Source organism: Carassius carassius, chromosome 12, assembly GCF_963082965.1.
Source record: "Carassius carassius chromosome 12, fCarCar2.1, whole genome shotgun sequence".
NCBI classification, from domain to species: Eukaryota; Metazoa; Chordata; class Actinopteri; order Cypriniformes; family Cyprinidae; genus Carassius; species Carassius carassius.
The window spans coordinates 33,441,141-33,460,136 of record NC_081766.1 but is presented as its reverse complement, the minus strand read 5'-3'; the positions used below and the strand labels follow the sequence as shown (position 1 = coordinate 33,460,136).

At 38.3% G+C, this 18,996-nt stretch overlaps 1 protein-coding gene across 1 annotated transcript; it reads right to left on the bottom strand.

Moving 5' to 3' along the window:
- Nucleotides 1–662: 662 nt before the first annotated feature.
- LOC132155292 (cAMP-dependent protein kinase catalytic subunit beta-like) lies at nt 663–14,600 on the bottom strand. The gene is made up of 10 exons (XM_059564171.1): nt 14,284–14,600; nt 11,489–11,550; nt 10,394–10,522; nt 10,048–10,146; nt 9,133–9,215; nt 7,573–7,699; nt 2,102–2,197; nt 1,900–2,022; nt 1,643–1,807; nt 663–1,309 (listed from the first exon to the last, which is right to left on the bottom strand). Exons 1-10 carry the CDS (start codon nt 14,327–14,329, stop codon nt 1,184–1,186), a joined length of 1,056 nt encoding a protein of 351 aa, XP_059420154.1. The 5' UTR covers nt 14,330–14,600; the 3' UTR covers nt 663–1,183.
- Between the last annotated feature and the right edge of the window lie 4,396 nt (nt 14,601–18,996).

Genomic DNA, 18,996 nt, shown 5'->3' with positions numbered 1-18,996 from the left:
AGAAGAGGCTTACAAACCTCCGTTTTCGCTCTCTTTCTCTGTAACATATTCAGTTTCTCAGTATATGTCTGTGAGAATGTACCTCAGAACTCAAACAATATGCATGTCTAGAAGTTTCAACACTACATTCGGTCATACGAATAACAGAACGACAAAAGTACAGCAACTGTGGAGACGACAAACATGGAGCTTGGGCAGTTTTACAATTTTCAGTTAAGAGAGAAAAATGCAAAACAGCATCAACTTTGACAAATTAAAAACGGTGAATGGATAAGTGCCTCACTGTGACAATCTAACTCATCCTACAGCAGTTGACCAATGCATTTGCTGTTTTTCTTAAATATCCGATGATAAACAGCACAATCTTTAAAGATTTTCTTACATCTCAGAATAAAACCTTTGTATAATGAATAACAATGCACAAAAATAAGATATGTTTTATATTGCTGAGAACATCTGTCAGTATATGCATGAGACTGGACCTTCAACTGTAGCATCGTGATATAAAGATCACTGTAACATCTGTAATGCAATCATTCTGTGGGCTCTGTAATAAAGAAGAGTTAAGAGCTCTTCCTCTGCCCTTCACAACACGATGGTTTTGGTCATGCTTTCAACACACAAACGTGGTTTAAATCAAATCCATTTTAAATTCGAAATATGCACACATAAAAAAAAAAAAAAAAAAAGTGGCAGTTGTTTTGGTCTAAAGGTGAAAATGAAACACGTGTAACCCCAGAAATGCGAATAGGTATAGGCAACGGCCAGCTTTCAAATAACACTATGACGCCGCCATCAACAAAAAACATTAACGATGCTGAATTGGCCTTTTTGAGTTTTCCTGTATAGAAAGTCTGTATTTTAAATGCCATCCTTCAAAAAATAAACTGTCAGACGAGGTACAAATGTCTAACAGGTCGTCTGACAAAGTATAAGCGGAGCAGGAAGAGAGTGAACCGATGTCCCAGTGCATGATGGGTAAGATGAACTCTAAAGCCCGATGGAATGAAGGAAGTACACAAGAACTCTGACAGTGATGTGCTCTCTGCTCATCCCAGGTCTTTAGAGTGCAAAGATACCCTTATTTGATGCACACGCACACACACACACACATATATACATATATACGGAAGTAAATATATGTATATATGCACAAATATGTCTAGCTCTGATGTGTCCGTAACTAAAACTCCGAGAACTCCTTTGCACATTTTTCTGTAACAGATACACGAATGTCTTCCTCTTCGTAGTCGTCAAAGTTGCTGGTGTCTCCAGGACCTCGGCACTTTGGGATGAAGGGCGCCTCCACCTGGTGGATGACAGGAGAAGTGCATGACATCACCACATCCGTGTGCACTTGTGACCCAACTAATACACATTTATAAATAAAACACCTGCATACACAAACTTAAAACCACGCTTTCTAGAAAAAAAAAGTAATAACATACATAATTTAAGTTTTGTTGTCACATTAACGACAGACGACTGCTGTCACTTTAAAACCTCATGCAGTGGACAAATAAATGGGTGTGAGGAGAAGGAAAAACAACTCAACACTCAATAATGTGGGTTTAGTAAAGGAAATCCTGCTTTTCAGGTAAACTAAGGGTCAAATGACTTAACTGAAGTCTGAGCATCATACCTTTCTCTCATAGATGGCTATCCAATCCGTTGTGGCAAACCATTTGTGGTTTTTGATATCGCTGACACCGTTCCTCAGGTTGCCGAAGCGTTTGGTCAGGTCCACCTGCAGCAGATTCCTCAACAGATCTTTCAGATCAGAACTGAAGTGTGAGGGGAATCGTACCTACAAAACACGTTCAAGATGACATTTTAATTGCGCATTCAAGTAAATCTAATTGCTTGGCTTATACTAAAGACGATGCAACTTGTCAGTACCTTTCCAGACACTATCTTCTCATAGATCTGAATAGGCTGGTCTGCAAAAAACGGAGGATATCCAGCTGCCATTTCATATACGAGAACGCCAAGGGCCCACCAGTCCACAGCCTTGTTGTATCCCTACATTTCAGAAACAATAAGTGATCTGAAATCCAAGTGAAACTTGGATTTAACTGAATTGTAAAAACACTAGGCTTACCTTGCTGAGGATGATCTCTGGTGCCAAGTACTCTGGAGTTCCACATAATGTCCAGGTTCTGCCTTTTACTCTTTTTGCAAAACCAAAGTCTGTTACCTGTGCGGGAAACAACAGTTCAGTACATTTAAGTGTCCTGTGTCATCCGTTCTAACACGAAAAAACATTAAATGCTCTAATTAAATGCAGGGTTTCCCCTACCATTATATAGGGGGGGCGCCCCGCCCCCCTAACGGCTCGCCCCGCCCCCCTTGAAGGTCAAGTAAATTTGATTTGATTTTCTTTATAGCGCCAGATTACAATTTATTTTATTAAACAAACTAAATAGCCCTTAAGTAATATGTTATTTATCTTATTTCCACGATGGTAGGCCTATGTCTTTTCTGTCTGTTTTTGCGCGTTTACAGTTATCCGAGTTAGTTCGCACGCGCGCTCACTCACACACGCGCGCTCACTCACACACAAACAAACAAACAAACACTTGCGTCACATACAGATGAGCACTAGCGGACAGCGCGGCGGGAAATATGTCGCGTCAGCCAGATTTAAACCAGACAAAAATATTTGCGTTTTTTAAAGATGGCAACACTCGCTCTACTGCGAGTAGCAGTTCAAGTCTAAGTGCTGCGCATCCTGCTGCCCCTGACAATCATCAAAAGTCCAGTCATCATCACCGGATGACAGGTTTTGACCCAGCTTGGCTGTCAGAGGGGAAATACTCCCCTTGGCTGTACAAAACTGATCTTGGTAAGTAACTAACTAAATACATACATACATATAAATGTGACAGCAGGGTTCTCATCTAACACATGACTTGCCAATTAACTTATTCATAATATATTGTGGTAATACATGATGGGTAACTGAAACCTGTAATTTCATTAACAATAAAATTTATATTAATGAATTACATGCCGCTTGCTATTTACATTTGTGTGTTTAAAATGTTTTTAGTCAGGACATTGTAAATCTGCTGACTAAATAAGACAAGAGATATTTAATACGCTTTGCAGGCCGCTCTGTGTTGTAATGTATGGGAATGTCCTGCGCACGTGATGACGTTCAGAACAGCGCGCGTTCACAGCAGTGCTGCGTCTGACAGGATTATTCTCTCCAATATGCTGCATCATAGAAAAGAAAACTTCTAAAAAAAAGCCCAGTTAAAATCTGTTTATCATATAAATGTATTAACTAACATTATTACATGGCTTGGTTGAATTCCAATATAGAATGCGGTCTGTTATTTCTTGATAACAGACCGCTGCGAAGTATAACACACCGTTGCCATGAAAAACAGAGCGTTGCTATGGACACGGAACGGACTATTTTCTTTAGCGGAAGCAATACAATCATTTTTAAATCAATAAACTCCTTTTTAAATCAATCATTTGTGTCAAATTATTTTTTTATTTTGTAGGTGGCCATGTAATAAGGGGGATAATGTACTGTATAGCGAGGCGGTTGTTATAGAGATGTCGGGGTTGTTATTTGCTATAACAGCTGCGTTGCTATACATATCCCTTACTTAACGAACAATGAATGAGTATTTATAAATCTTTTTTTAGTTGTTAGTTAAAAAATAAAACTATTTAAGCTCTGGTCCATTAATATTTACAAATACTTCTATAAATTTAACAAAGGTTATTTGCAAAAGTCAATTTTAAAAATATTTAAATACGTTTAATTTATTTTTTTTAAAGAGATATCTTATGTTACCATTTTTTAACGTTTACGAAGCTACGCTCCCAGACAACCAATTTATGAGATAGATAGATAGATAGATAGATAGATAGCACATAAAGAATGAAAATGAAATTATTTCTTTTTGGTTTTAGGAATGTTCTGTCGAATATGTAGACAGCATAAACAAGCGGTTGTGAGAGGAAACCAGACCCGGCCATTTATAGAGTCTCCCTGCCAGTCCTACAGAAAGGACAAACTTGACAAACATATGGCATCTGAGCATCACAGAACAGCCTGTCAGCGCCAGTCAAGTTTGATAGCAGGTAATTTTATTTTATTATGATTCGATCAATAATATGTTTGATTCTTTATTACAAATGATGCATATAATTTCAGGCAACACTGTCCTTGCATCATTTGAGCCCACAGTTGTCCTGGAACATGAAGCTGTGGTGGGGGCATTCAAGTGCTTGTACTGGCTAATAAAGCATGAAATAGCCCACCACACCAACTATCCAGCCTTGCTGCAACTAGCTAATCTGTTGGGCTGCACCTATTTTGACAAGCTCAATGTAAGTTTCTTTTGTAAATGTTTACCATATTTCTTATTTGTCTTATGTGATCCCTATATGGACAAGTAATTGGACGTTTCTTACATAAAATTAGTTAAAGAATTCATACTGCATTTACTTGTCAAACATCTTTTCACTTTTTTAGATTGGCAAAAGCACCAACTATAGATCACACAGAATAATTGATGAAATGCTTGAAATTCTGGCAAATGTCATTGAAAAGCCAATATTGAGAGATATTTCTCAGTCACGAGCCATAGGCTTGGAGATTGATGAGACCACAGATGCATCTGTGTGCAGACAGCTTGACATTCATGTGAGGTAGATCTACTCAAAGTGTAACAACATTTCATTGACCAATAAAATTTAAATAACAGATCATTGAAAAGTAAAAAATGTATAATTTTTTACATATAGATACTTGGACAATGCGGGTAAGGTCTTCTGCCAATTCCTGGATCTGATTTGCCTTACTGACGGGAAAGCAGATTCAATAGTGGCAGCACTAAAAAATATTGTTCACACGAAGGGCATACCGACACACCTAATCTTTGGCCTTGGAACCGATGGTGCTGCTGTAATGACAGGTGTCACCTTCTTTTTATAAATAATTAAACTGTTTTCAATATTTTGTTCCTTGTTAAATTAATAAACAAATGTATTTAATAGGAAGACAAAATGGAGTAGCAAAACAGTTATCAGAGGAATGGCCACAGCTCCTAAGTGTCCACTGTGCTGCACATAGGCTAGCTCTAGCCTGTAAGGATGCATCTGAAGAGGTGCCTTACATGGCTACATTTAGAGACCATTTGGAACAGTTACACCTGTACTTCAGAAACAGTGCAAACCGCTCTGCTTCTCTGAAAGCCGCTGCAGAGATTCTCGGTGTGTGTGAGCTGAAAGTGAAGGTAAATAAGTTATGCCTAAAAGAAAATGACATATGAATACTTTACTTGCATTTATATTCATTTTTTAAACTGTTTTTTTTTCTGTCATTGACTAGCAAGTAAAGGACACACGGTGGCTCTCCCAACATGAAGCAGTAAAAAACCTCCTAAGGAACATAACTGCTGTACTGGGTGCCTTGGCAGACGAAGTAGAGACCCGCAAATGTCCTACTGCTAAGGGACTTTATTCATTCCTTGCCACCTATCGCTTCATTGCCGCCCTTCATCTGCAAGCTGATGTGCTCCCTCACCTGGCACGCCTCTCTAAGCTCTTTCAAAAGGAGGATGTCATGTTCCTGGCAATCAAAGAGCAGGTAATTTAAATAACTCAGCTCAATGTTTTATCTTATTTATTTATTTTTATTTATAGGGTACCACAATTATTCTTTATGCTTAAGTCAATATGCTTATTTTTTCCAGGTACCAGTCACCCTGGCCTTAATAAAGGGCATAAAAGATTCTGGTGGTCATCAACCTGGCTCACACCTGAGTAAGTTGACCCAAAATTTGGAAGACCCTTCAGGACTGGGTGCATTCTGCATCTCTGCTGAACAGGAAAGAGGGAGAAGAGGGGGTAATGCAGGAGACAGACAGCAGTACTGGCAACGATTTCAATCACAGGTTATGATTATGTGGCTTTTGTCTGACTTTATTGATCTAAATTAAATATAGCTGCTGCACAGTTTTATTTATCCTAATAGTTTTCTAACATGTTTCATGTGTTTGATTAGGTGATGGATCCATATTTGGATGGCCTCATTGCCCATCTCGAGAGACGTTTCTGTGAGGTTGGAGTTGTGGCTGCATTTGGAATACTCGGTCCACAAGCAGCTACACTCCCTGATGACACTGCACACACAAAACTGAGGATACTGGTAGAGAAGTTTTGTTCCTGTGTCGATTTTGGAACAGTCCTTGAAGAATGGGCTTCTTTCAAGGAGCAAGTGGTCTCAGGTCCACTTAAGGTAACTTACAAATGTGACATTTTTACATGACATTATCTTGAACACTACACTGTGTTACTGATGTCATTTTGAACCTTTTTTTAGAACAAGACACAGCTGGCAATATTGTCTGAACTGTCTTCAAAATATGAGGAGTTTGGTGCCCTGTACCCAACAATGAGCCTGCTGGCTTCTATTGCTCTGACGGTCCCAGTCAGTAGTGTAAACTGTGAAAGGGACTTTTCAACCATGAACAGGGTAATACAAACTTTTCACAATAGGATTTGCTGCTTTTAGCTATATGTTAAGCTATCACATTTAACAGTTAATGCATTTGCAGGTCAAGACAAACATCCGCAATAGGCTGCAAGGAGACCATCTTGCAGCATGCATGCGGATCTCAATAAATGGGCCAGACATTTCTGACTTCCCATATCAAGAGGCTCTGGAAATGTTCTTCCAGAAGCCCAGAAAGATACACTGCAGTGACAAAAGCTGCACACTTTGTGGATAAATTACATAAAAATAAATCTTCCAATTTTTAGTTTAATGTAATTCAAATAATTGTTCAGTTAATATATTCACTGCTGCCATTAAAAGAAACAAATGAACACCATGATTCCTTTAAGTGTTTGATTTCCAACCCCCCCCCCCCGCTCCCGCTCCCCGCTCCCCCCCCCCAAAGCTGTAAACCTAGGGGAAACACTGAAATGGTTAAATGGTTTTGATGGCATTTCATCCAGATCTCAACTAGTAAACAATGGCTGGACAAACTACGAAATTACCTTATTTACAAGAATTTTATTTGCATTTTAAATTCAGTAAAAATACATATCGGTGGCATATACGCCAATACCGATATATCGGTATATATCAGGCTCATATCGGCCGATAAAATCTGCAAAACAATATATTGGTCGGCTCTAATAGATACTGTAAGTTATTAAAAGTGTTCATGTTAATTCAAAGTGCATTAACTAATGTTAACAGATACATGCATTATATACATACATGCACATTAATAAATGCTATATAATTATTGTTTTTTTTTAACTAACAGTTAATGCTTACAAATGAAACCTTATTGTAAAGTTTAATATGTTGTTTTCTGTGTTTCACACACTTGATGTTAGAGTGTAACCCTTTCTTTGCTGTAATGCTTGAAACCAGACTGCCAGAGGGTTACTGTAAACGCTGCTTGCAGCTATTTCTGCTTTGCTACACTGTGTTTGTGTTATAATTGTGAGTTCAATTAAGAACAGGCCACATGTTGTGTGTGTAAATGGATTCAGAAACTGTGTTGTTGTTCTCATAATTCTTCTATTTACCTGTATATATCCAAGCTGGTCAATGAGTAGGTTTTCAGGCTTCAGGTCTCTGTAGATGAGGTCAAGAGAATGGAGGTACTCGAAGGTCAGGACAATCTGTGCAGCATAAAACCGTGCATGTGGTTCACTGTCGATCAAAGAAATCACATCTGAGAGTTAGAGAGAAACCCAGAGATCGGCACGAATCACTGAAGCCAGGCCTTCCTCGGTCAAACATGTATGTAGAATGAATAGATGACATCAGCTAGACATTTAAAATTAAATATATAAAAGTAGTTACTCAGGTAAAATAATGTTCAATGGCATTTTCACTGGTATTCGTACTAACTACTTTTTCTTTTTATTATTATCATGCACACTGATAAATATAATAACGTTCTGACATATAACAAATCCTGAAACATATCATAAGCCCATACAGTTGAATAAAGATATCACTACTGGCATTAAATATAAGGTTTCAATGAAAAACCCTTTTAGATCTAAATTAAACATCCAACATCAAATATTTAGTGACACACGCAGGCACTTGAAGACATGTTTGTGAAGTATACTATACAGAGACTTCTGTGCTGTCACTATGAGCCAGTTTACAAAAGAATACATTGTCGTGAACAACTAAAATTTACAGGGAAGAAACAAAAATAATATAGTACAAAAAATAAATATAAACAAAAAATGTTCTCAAGCACATTAAACATCACTTAAACCTGACACATCTTAAACTAGCTGGGTTATATACTAGCAACTAGAGCTGAACAATTATGACAATGATCATATACTCTTTAAACTCTAATTGTGATTATTAATTACGATTATCACTTCTACACTGAATGATGTTTTGAATAGCTTTATACCATTGTTTGAAGCCACTGAATGCCATATTTTTATATGAAAATAAATCAGCTGAAAACCTTCACTTATTCATTTTCTACGCAGAATGTAAATTGACTTTTTTCTTTGGTACTGTATTTTTCGGACTATAAGTTGCACCTGAGTATAAGTCGCATCAGTCCAAAAATACGTCATGATGAGGAAAAAAACATATCAAAAATATAAAAAACATTACCGTCTCCAGCCGCGAGAGGGTGCTCTATGTGTTCCGTGTAGACTACAGGAGCACTGAGCAGCATAGAGCGCCCTCTTGCGGCTGGAGACGGTAATGTTTTCTATTGGTTCATTTCTCTCGGTTCATGTCAAATTAATTTTGATAAGTCGCACCTGACTATAAGTCGCAGGACCAGCCAAACTATAAAAAAAAGTGTGACTTATAGTCCGGAAAATACGGTAATTGCTCCTTTGAATTATTACGTAATTATGGCATCAGTAATTGTAATCACTATTAGAAATATGATTAAGTTTATAGCCCTGCTAGTAACACTTCTGATGCATAAGGACCGAGTGTGAGGAAACAAATTATTTATTTTAGACAAGCAATCCTTCATAATAAAGCTTGACATTTTTTGGGGGGGAAACGGGAAAACAGTTCTACAGAAGAGAATAGTTAGATCAGACACATAACCGTGTGCTGGAGGTTCATGCTAACTGATCCAAACTCACCTGAACCTCCCGATCCGTCTGAGATGTGAGAACATCTCTCCTCCTGGGACATACTCCATCACCATATACAAGTTAGAGTTGTCCTGAGAGAAGAGAAGTCAGGAATAAACCAGAGATGAAGTCTAGAAGAGTAAACCACACTCACACTTCCTGCTGGAATTAATACTTTTCATTTACACATCTATGTTATGCTTTTATCATTATTATTATTATATTTTGCTCTCATTACCGTCATGTTAACACACTTTAAAGAAATATAATTTTCCTTATTTTACTTGGCTTACTCTGTATTTTGTGACACTCTCATGTTAAATGCGGTTGCATTTCAAAATGCTTTTATGATGCAAAATGAATCTTAGCAGTCAGTTACTTTTCAAGGGACTATAAATGGAAGGGAACAAAATATCTGATGTCTACGCTGTTATAAATAATAATCTAACAGCAATAGTAAAGAAAGAAAAAACACTGATCATGTCTTGAAAAAGCTATCTCTGTTTATCTCCTGTAATGAGTTTTAGTTTTGCAGTTATGCGTGTCCCTGGAGCACAAGAGCAGTCTGAAGTCTCTGGGGGATATTTGTAGAAAATACATTGTATGGGTCAAAACTGATTTTTCTTTTATGCCAAAAATCATTAGGACATTATGTAAAGATCATGCTCCATGAAGATATTTTGTAAATTTCCTACCGTAAATATATCAAAACTTAATTTTTGATCAGTAATATGCATTGCTAAGAATTCATTTGAACAATATTGATTTTCTCAATATTTAGATTCTTTTGCTCAGATTCCAGATTTTCAAATAGTTGCATTCACACACACTCAACATAATCCTAAAATAAAAGACACAGAAACCTTTCTTGGCCAAATATTGCTGGATTATTCCCCATCACGACACAGATGTGCTGTACAGTACCTTGAAGGCGTATTCCAGTTGGACGAGGAACGGGAAAGAGACCGCTTGTAATATTTTCTTCTCATTTAGCGTATGCTCCACTTGTTTCAACTTCACCACCTGCCACAAAACAAATACTAATTCAATAATTCTTCTGCAGATGATCATCCGGCATCACACATACAGTATACATTTAGATCAAGGTCTGTGTAAATTCTTGATTCTGAGAGTTGCTAAAACCTTTCGGAGGTTAATCACAGTGTAAATGCACTCTTCGCTGTAGATTCTACCTTACATTGTGAAACATTTTCATGGAAATACTGACAAAGAAACGGTAATTGTAGGCACCCTTCATAACACACCCCACCTTCTGTTTGTCCAGAACCTTCATGGCATAGAAGTGATCTGTGGCCTTGTGTTTAACCAGCATGACTCTCCCGAAAGAGCCCGTGCCCAGCGTCTTCAGTCTGTCGAAGTCCTCTAAACCAGTCGTGCTCTACAGGACCAAACACACATTTAAATAGCATCAACTGTTTAATGACTAATTAGATTTCCACTCCGATTTGTTGTTGAAATATAAACTTTTAAGTGTTGGCCATCATAAAAAGTTTGAGTCCCATTTTGGGCACCTTTCGTGATCCATAAATATTTAAATATCTTCTAATTAAAACAGTAAAGGTTCCTATGCAGTTTAGAAATATGAAAAAATAGATTGAAGTAATTTCCAGGAAATGCATGGAAAAAGGCAAGTGCAAACAGTGCTAATTCATTTGCGCTTATTTCATTTATAACATTTACACACATTTACTTTACACACTTGCTACGGCATTGTAATATTAGAGGTTTATAATCATGTAAATCAACATGATTTGCTATGGCTCACCGGTTCCTGCGCAGGTTAAAAAAGTAGGCTATTTCCTTGAGTAATTTTCAGGTCTAGAAAAGTATTGAAAAAAATGAGAACAGAGTATGGACAAATATTTGTGCTTCGACTGTTTCTCCTATTCAGTGTTCTAAAGAATACAATTCATTTCTAAAAATAAACTGATCATACAAATAGAGAGCTTTCATGACAAACGTTTAGTGATCGTCTGAACACGACTGATTTCGTTCAAGGCGCACTTTTTCATTACGCATGAATCTTTAAGCTTTGAATCTTTAAGCCTTTTTTGAACTTCACTAAACAAATGTGCGTGTGCTACGCAAACCAGCAAAAGATAAAGCAGCAAACATGTATGCCTAGGTGAAAATAGATCTGTATCTGAGCTGATTATTAGCCTGCTCTTGACAGAGATCTGGTTTGGTTTTGAGAGACGCGCTGAGACTGCAGCGCTGCTGTTTGGACTCTCATTCTGACGGCACCCATTCACTGCAGAGCATCCATTGATGAGACACTGATGCAGTGCTGCATTTCTCCAAACCTGATGATCTGAGGGAAAGCACATTATAGTTTCTTGCTCACCTGTGGTGGCGATTCCCATTTTCTCAAGAAATCTTCTTTGGCTTTGGCTAGAAACTCTTTCACTGTAAGGAAGAAAAACAAAATTCAAAATCAAACGCTCCTTCGTTTATAGCATCAAAAGATATTCAAGTTGACATAAACCAGGGAATATTTTTCTAGTTCTAGCACTTTCTAGACATCAAAATCAGGCACGAGGCTTGTCATGGACATCAGCGGTTCTTGTGAAGCATGCACACATTTGATTATTTATTACCAGAGGAGCAAGACATCAAAAATAGAAGTTAAGACAATCCCACATAAAAAAAACACCACAGCAGACTTCAGTTCACCTCAGGGATGGGGAAAAAGCTAATCGTTAAATATACACCACGGCTTTTCTTACAGAATTTAATCAAATGTGATTATATTTCATCACTGAGGTAACAATGTAATTTTGATCATACCAAAAGTCTCTACAGATCAGCAAGGATTTTCAGGAGCATTCACCCACACGGATGAGATGATGAAGAATCAGAGAGAAAGAGAGAGAGACAGATCAAAGAAAGACAACCACATGAGTTAGACGGTGCAAGACATGGATTAGACGTGACTTAACTACACGGCTACAAAATAAAGAAGCCTAGACAGAGTGTATTGTTTCTGCTGAATAAGACTGTCTGAGGAGATTCAGCACAGCTCGGCCAAACATTCACGAGCAGTGTGTACAACAACGCTTTTGGGCTCTGAACCATACATGCGTTTCATTTATGTCTCTAACTGGGTTTCTACAGCAGCAGATGCTTCTCACGGTCACATCCTTGTACAGTACGCCCTCGCTTCACAAGTATGTGATGCCTGATGAAATTAAACATTTCAGAAAATACAATACAAGAGCGGAGAAGCTCAGAATTTAAGATGAATTCAGAGAAATGTTTATGTTGTTGTATAATGCTTTCTGTTTATTTGACAAGATGGTCCGACAACCTCTTAATGTCATGAAGGTTAAACAGAGGTATTTGGGAAAATAACATCAAACTGACTCTAATGAATGAAGTGTGTAATTAATCAAATCTGACCATGAATGTGAAGCAACATACATGCATCTAAAACAAATCTATTTTTCTTTTTCATAAATAGTATCCTTAACATTATTTTTTTTTTCTTAATGCACTGGAATCTTTTCCCACTTACTCTTAAATCTAATGTAAATCTGCTAGATTAACACTGGTATCAGACATACATTCATTCTCTGAATAAAAACATCTCATGGATGTCTTGGTTTTTAGTGCTGCTTCTACCATACATTTTTCTTGTTTCATGGATTTTAAAAAATAAAAGGTGATTGAAATGTATCGTTCTGTATCCAGGATGTGCACAGGCAGTTTTCTTATAAGGACTTCATGTTTTATATACATTATCATTTCACCTGTTTTTCTGTTGAACGTATTCATCCAAATATCACTGCTTCATTAAAGGAATAGTTTATTGCTTTTATACAACAGTTCAAAAAACAAGAAGTTAATATTACGTAAGTTGCATTTTAGGCACAATATTGCCAGTTACTTTGTCTTGCCCTCACCAACGAAAACAGCTGCAAACAACGCCACAATAAATGAAGAGGCTCAACAAAACGGTTGAGTGAACAATTCAACGACTGCCTAATAAACACAGTCATTTTTGGCGTTATGATGAAAGAGTTAGTGAAAATCTCCCTAATATTACCACAGAGAAATCACTAACATGAACAGTGCTCAACCAATCAGATTCAAGAGCCAAATCGAACGGTTGTAAAAATGTTGTAACCAACAGTAAACTGGCTGTAAAATGACTTTAAAGTCTCCTAAACGGTTACTACCTAAACAGTATTTAACGGATGCAATCAATGCATTTTTGCTAGAGATAAAAAACAAAAGAAAATCATCTTAAACCAGTCTGAGCTGGTGTTTTGGTTGTTTTGGGGCATGTTTAGCCTAGACCAGATCAAAACCAGCTTGGTCAGACCATTAGGCTTCACTGTAGTTAACATCCAGGTTAAGGATGCCGTGCATGCATGGTTATTTATTTATTAGATCCATCAAACCCAGCAGCACACAGAAGCCCTGGAGAAATAAAACGCGTCTTTCATGGAGAAACATGAAAGTGAGTGAATAATCACATAATCATAATCAAACACAAGAATACCTCGCCTGACCATGAACATAAACCTGTCTGAGAGGTTTGATCTGTGATCGCTGATTGACAAACACCCACACATGCAGTTTATCAGCTTTCTACAGTCTTGAATTAGTTTCAGACAATTATCCCTAAAGGTGTAAAAGATTTGAACACTAATGTCAACACTTCAGATCAGAGAACACTATTTACTTATATTACTAGCATAATGGCTACTTGTGAAGCACATATTAATGCCTTATTATAGATCAATTAACCCTATCCAATACCTAAACATCCCTTCTACAACTACCTTACTAGTTTATTAGCTTATTGGCTTAATGTTGTTTACTAGAGACTGCTGCTAACAGGCCCGACCCGACAGTCAATGCTAATCTCATTTATTTATGTATTCTCCAGCCTTGGTTCTACAGCTCAAGAAAACTAGATCAATTGTTCATTTTAATGTGCATTTTCTTAAAGCAGGTGGAGATGTGGGAAACATGTGTGAGCGATGAGAAACACAGTTTGTGCGAGTGTTTCTCCTGGGGTGTGCTAGCAGCAGCAGCTAGGGCCGCTAAACGAGCTAACAGCTAATTAGCCTTTAAAGATATCCTGACATCATAAGAGCAGCAAGGGCTTCTGAAAGTAAGTAATGCTCTTACCGCTCTCCAGTTCATTGCCTTTCTTGGCGGTCGCTGTGTTCCCCATGATGCGGGAGACACCGGGTGGATCTCAGCGGACGAGACGACGGCGAGTCCTCGGAGAAGCGACACCTCGGCCCGGGTCTACCGGACGACGACAGAGGACTCGGCGGCGGGACAGATCCCGGATCCCTCGGCAGCGGTTCTCCTTCCTCGCCGCAGATGGCCACCTCAGGTCCGCTGCGCCTTGGTGAGCGCGGGGTCTCTTGACTTTCTCACGGTGTTCTTCACTCGCTGTTGAACTCTTCCTCTGCTGCAGCAGAGACATGATGATGACCAGCAGAGAGAGGCTTCACACTGCCACCTGCCGGACTCGAGGGGGATCACATGAAATGGAGTTAAAAAGTTACATAAAATAATAATAAAAAAAAATAGGTAAAAAAAAGAGGGCGTTGGAAACCTGATTATAATATAATAATAATAAAAAAGGCGACGCATATAATATATTTTGTGACCCTGGACCACAAAACCAGTCATAAGGGTAATTTTTTTTTCTAAATTGATATGTATGCATCATCTGAAAGCTGAAAACATAAACTTTCCATTGATGTATGGTTTGTTGGGATCAGACAATATTTCACCGCGATATATTTGAAAAATCTAGATTCCGAGAGTGCAAGAAACAAACAAAGAAACAACAACAAAACATTCCAAATATTGAGAAAATCGCCTTTAAAGTTGTCCAAATTAAGTTGATAGCAATTCAGTAAAGTTTGAAATTTAAAAAATAATTTTGAATATATTTACGGTAGGACATTTACTAAATATCTTCATGGGTCATGATCTTTGCTTAATATCCAAATGATTTTTGGCATAAAAGAAAAATCTATAATTTTGACACATGCAAATTTTTTTTTTTTTTTTGGCTATGGCAACAAATATACCCCAGTGACTTGTCAATTTTTAGAAATTGAGATTTACACAATCTAAGAGCTGAATAAATAAGGTAGGAAATGTACAAAATATCTCCATGAAAGATGATCTTTACTCAATATCCTAATGATTTTTGGAATAAAAGAAAAATCGATAATTTTGACCCACATTTTTTTTTTGGTTTTTGCTACAAATATACCCCAGAGACTTAAGACTGGTTTTGTGCTCCAGGGTCACATATAGTTGCAAAAATGTTCACTATATTTAGTACAAGTATAAGGCTGTCTGATATATTAATTCATTAACAGTAGCCACTGGTTTCATATCTGGTCTTAATGAACATTTGGAATTAGTTAATGAATAAATGCATATATTGTATTAACACTTAAATATGTAAAAAAAAAAAAAAAAAAAAAAAGCCTTTAAATCACCCGTCAAACAGAAAGAGCAGAAAGCCGTACACATACTCTTCCACAAACAGAAAGCAGCACTGCTCTAGAAAGCATCAACAGTAAATAAAAAGCCTATTTACTACTGAATTACTGATCTGATTCTTTACTCAAGCATGGTTTGTCCCCCGCTGAGATCTTAATGCAGGGCTGAGAGACTCTGGTCCACTTTGCTACAGAGTTTAGCTACAACCCTGATCAAACTCACATCCAGACGTCATTGATTAGCCGGCTCAGATGTGTTTGATTAAGGCTGGAGCTAAACTCTGCAGGTAAGTGGACCTCGAGGGCCAGAGCTGTGAACCCCTGTCTTAATGGGATGTAAATGACACATTATCCTGCCTTATTTAACAAGAACAGAGACCTGAAAGAGAAACCTGAAACAGAGACAAAACTTACACTGTCGGGACAGAGGATGGTCAAATCCAATTATATCATATTATACGATATAATTATTTGTTCCCATCGTTTCCTGTCAGTGAATGTGCAGTGTATCCAGTAGAGGTCAGCAGAGACAGGTGATAAAAAAAATATGAAAAAATAAAAAAAAATGGTTCAAGAACTATTACTCTATTCTTTCTCTGCTTCCTTGTGAGTGTTTTCTCCTACACGCCTTTTCTCTGGCCTCTTGCCTTCCTTTATGCAAAGAGAATATATTTCCATATATTTTCCTCAATCAGTATATCAAATTACTCAATGCACATTAATATATATTTAATATATTGAACAATATATTGAATAATGCATAAGGAAATGCCACAATTGAATATTTAATAATACACTTCATAATATATAGGTTTACATGAAATATGGTATTGCGTGTATTAACATATTTGAACATATACTATATGAGCATTTATGTGCAAGAAAATATATATTGTGATGTATTATAGCACTCATTTCCATCTTACCATGACTTCACCAAGACAATCAATTGTCCAAACAACAACAAAATTTCAGTAAACATTTTTTCTTCCATACCATCACACGTTTTCAAATATAAAATGTGTAACTATGCAAACAATAAAGTGAACTAAATTAGTATGTGATAATATGTGTTCAGCTTTATGCAAACACATGCGTTATGATGAAAAATATGTGAATTGACGTCTTGGTTTCATATGGTAACCCTAGAGCCTTGATGGAGGGAATGGAGACATTGTGTCTGACACTAGGGGTCACACTTGGGAGCCCAGACACCTCTGACATCATTGAGAAAAGGCCAATGAAAATGTCGAGCAAAATTTGCATAGCGGGCCATGCCCCTGATATCCGGGTATAAATAGGACAGCATGGCTTTTGCTCACTCGTTTTGTTCTGAGGAGTCGGAAAAGCATCTCATCCCTCTCAGAAGCAGTTCAGAGTTGTGGAATAAAGGACACAATGTCTCTGTTTTTTCCATCAGGGAACAAGGGTTACCATACATAATCAAGATGTTCCCTTTCAGTAGGTCACTTTGACGTAGTGTCAGAATTCCAACACTAGTCTCGACACTGAACGCCTCAGCTGCTGAACTGCGTTAAGTGTTTTGGGGGGAACATATACTGGCAAGCCCAGCGTGTCACGAGCATCCTTTCAGTTTATGACCTCAACCTCCATCATATGGAAGAGCTGCCATATAAGGCAGATGTCACCTCAGTTGGAGCCATATCCCATATGAGGAAAAAAAAGTAAAATAGTGGCTGAGAAGTCTTGGTTGTTAACGTTGGGTAAGCATGCAGTTCCCTTAGTGGGGAAAGAACAATACAGATACCACATCCTGCAAAAAAGTGAGGTAACATTTGGAGATACAACCTGTTGACTCACTAAAGAGGAGTACTACATAGGGAAGGTTTCTGTAGTGAGCTCTGCATAAGGGGAGAACTACCAAGAACAGAACCAGGTAACACACCAGCTATTTGTCTAGGAAAGCACTGAGTCCTTATTAAGAACAGGGCAGTGGATTAATATGCATATTGGACCACTGTAGGGAGGCAGTACATATGGAGCACCAACCCATAATGAGAGTTCACTCGAGGGATACTTACAAGTAATGAGTTCTTGCAGTGAGTTTCTCCGTCAAACTCAGCAATGCAAGAGTGCTTGAATGATTGAAAGATAGTCCAGTGTTCATAAAAAGGAACTGAACTGGACTCAAAGAGCACACATTATCACCTCAGAGAGGGGAAGAGTGCTATATGCAAACTCTACACCTTACCTTGAATCCAGGATGTAGCCCAGGCTGCAGCTCTAAAGCTGTCTGCTAATGAGGCACCACATACTATGGCAGAAAAAGCAGCCATGCCCCTGGTTGAGTGTCATGCCCTTATTTCAAGTGGGCCAGGTAAGCCTATGGCTTGATAAGCCATGAACATTGTATTCACAGTCTATTGGGAGATTTCTTATTTGGAGACAATGGTCCCCTTCTGCTGTCTTCCAGGCAGACAAGTTGTTCAGACATTCTGAAGCTCTGTGTGCACTGTAATGGATGCATAGGGCTCGCAGGCCAGACTTCCTTTCTTGAAAGGAATAGTTTGCAGGGTCAACACTTGGTCCATAAGAGAAGTAGTGGCAATCTTTGGCTCATATCCAGGCCTGGGTCTCAGAATAATATTAGAGTTTGCCAGTCCGAATTCTAGGCATGGTTCATAAACAGAGAGGACTTAGATTTTTCATTCTCTCAATGAATTGACTTGAAGGCTCAATGGACCTCTCCTGTGAGGCCTCAAGACCTCTGAGAGATACCAAGAGAGAATGAGGCACAGTCTAAGAGGTTTAAACCTCTGTGCACCACATAAGAACCTATTAACCAGATCCTGCTTGCCCACCGATCTTCCACTACCATGTCCTTTGCTTAACCATGTACACCTTGAGTGTAAATGCAAAAGGGTATCTTGTCCTGGTCCTCTTGGAGAAAGGCCAAATTGTGCCTTGCAATGAGTCTCACTGTGGAAGATACATACTTGCGTAGGCGCCCAGGCCTGCTGTGTGCCTGTGTGTACATGCCAAGGGGGGCCTCAGACTGGAATACACAATGGGCAGCAGGTCCTTCTAAGAACTGGAATGGGACAGCACCTCATGTAAAAGCCATGGGGTGCAAGCCATGCACCATGCTCATCTCAGAACTCTGTCATACAGGCAGTGCTGAAGTGGTCTTATAAGCATCTTCTGGTGGCATGATGCGGCCAAGGATTACATACCCCAGGAGCCTGAATAATTCAAGAGGAACCACTAATCTGTGTTTGGGACCCCCAAGCAACTCAGCACTGTGGGAGCTACCTGGAACAAAGTCCAATTTTGCACCGAAAAATTAGATGCTCTATCCAGGGGAGAACTTACTCTTTTCCCAGCTGACCTGAAGGCCCAGTTGTAC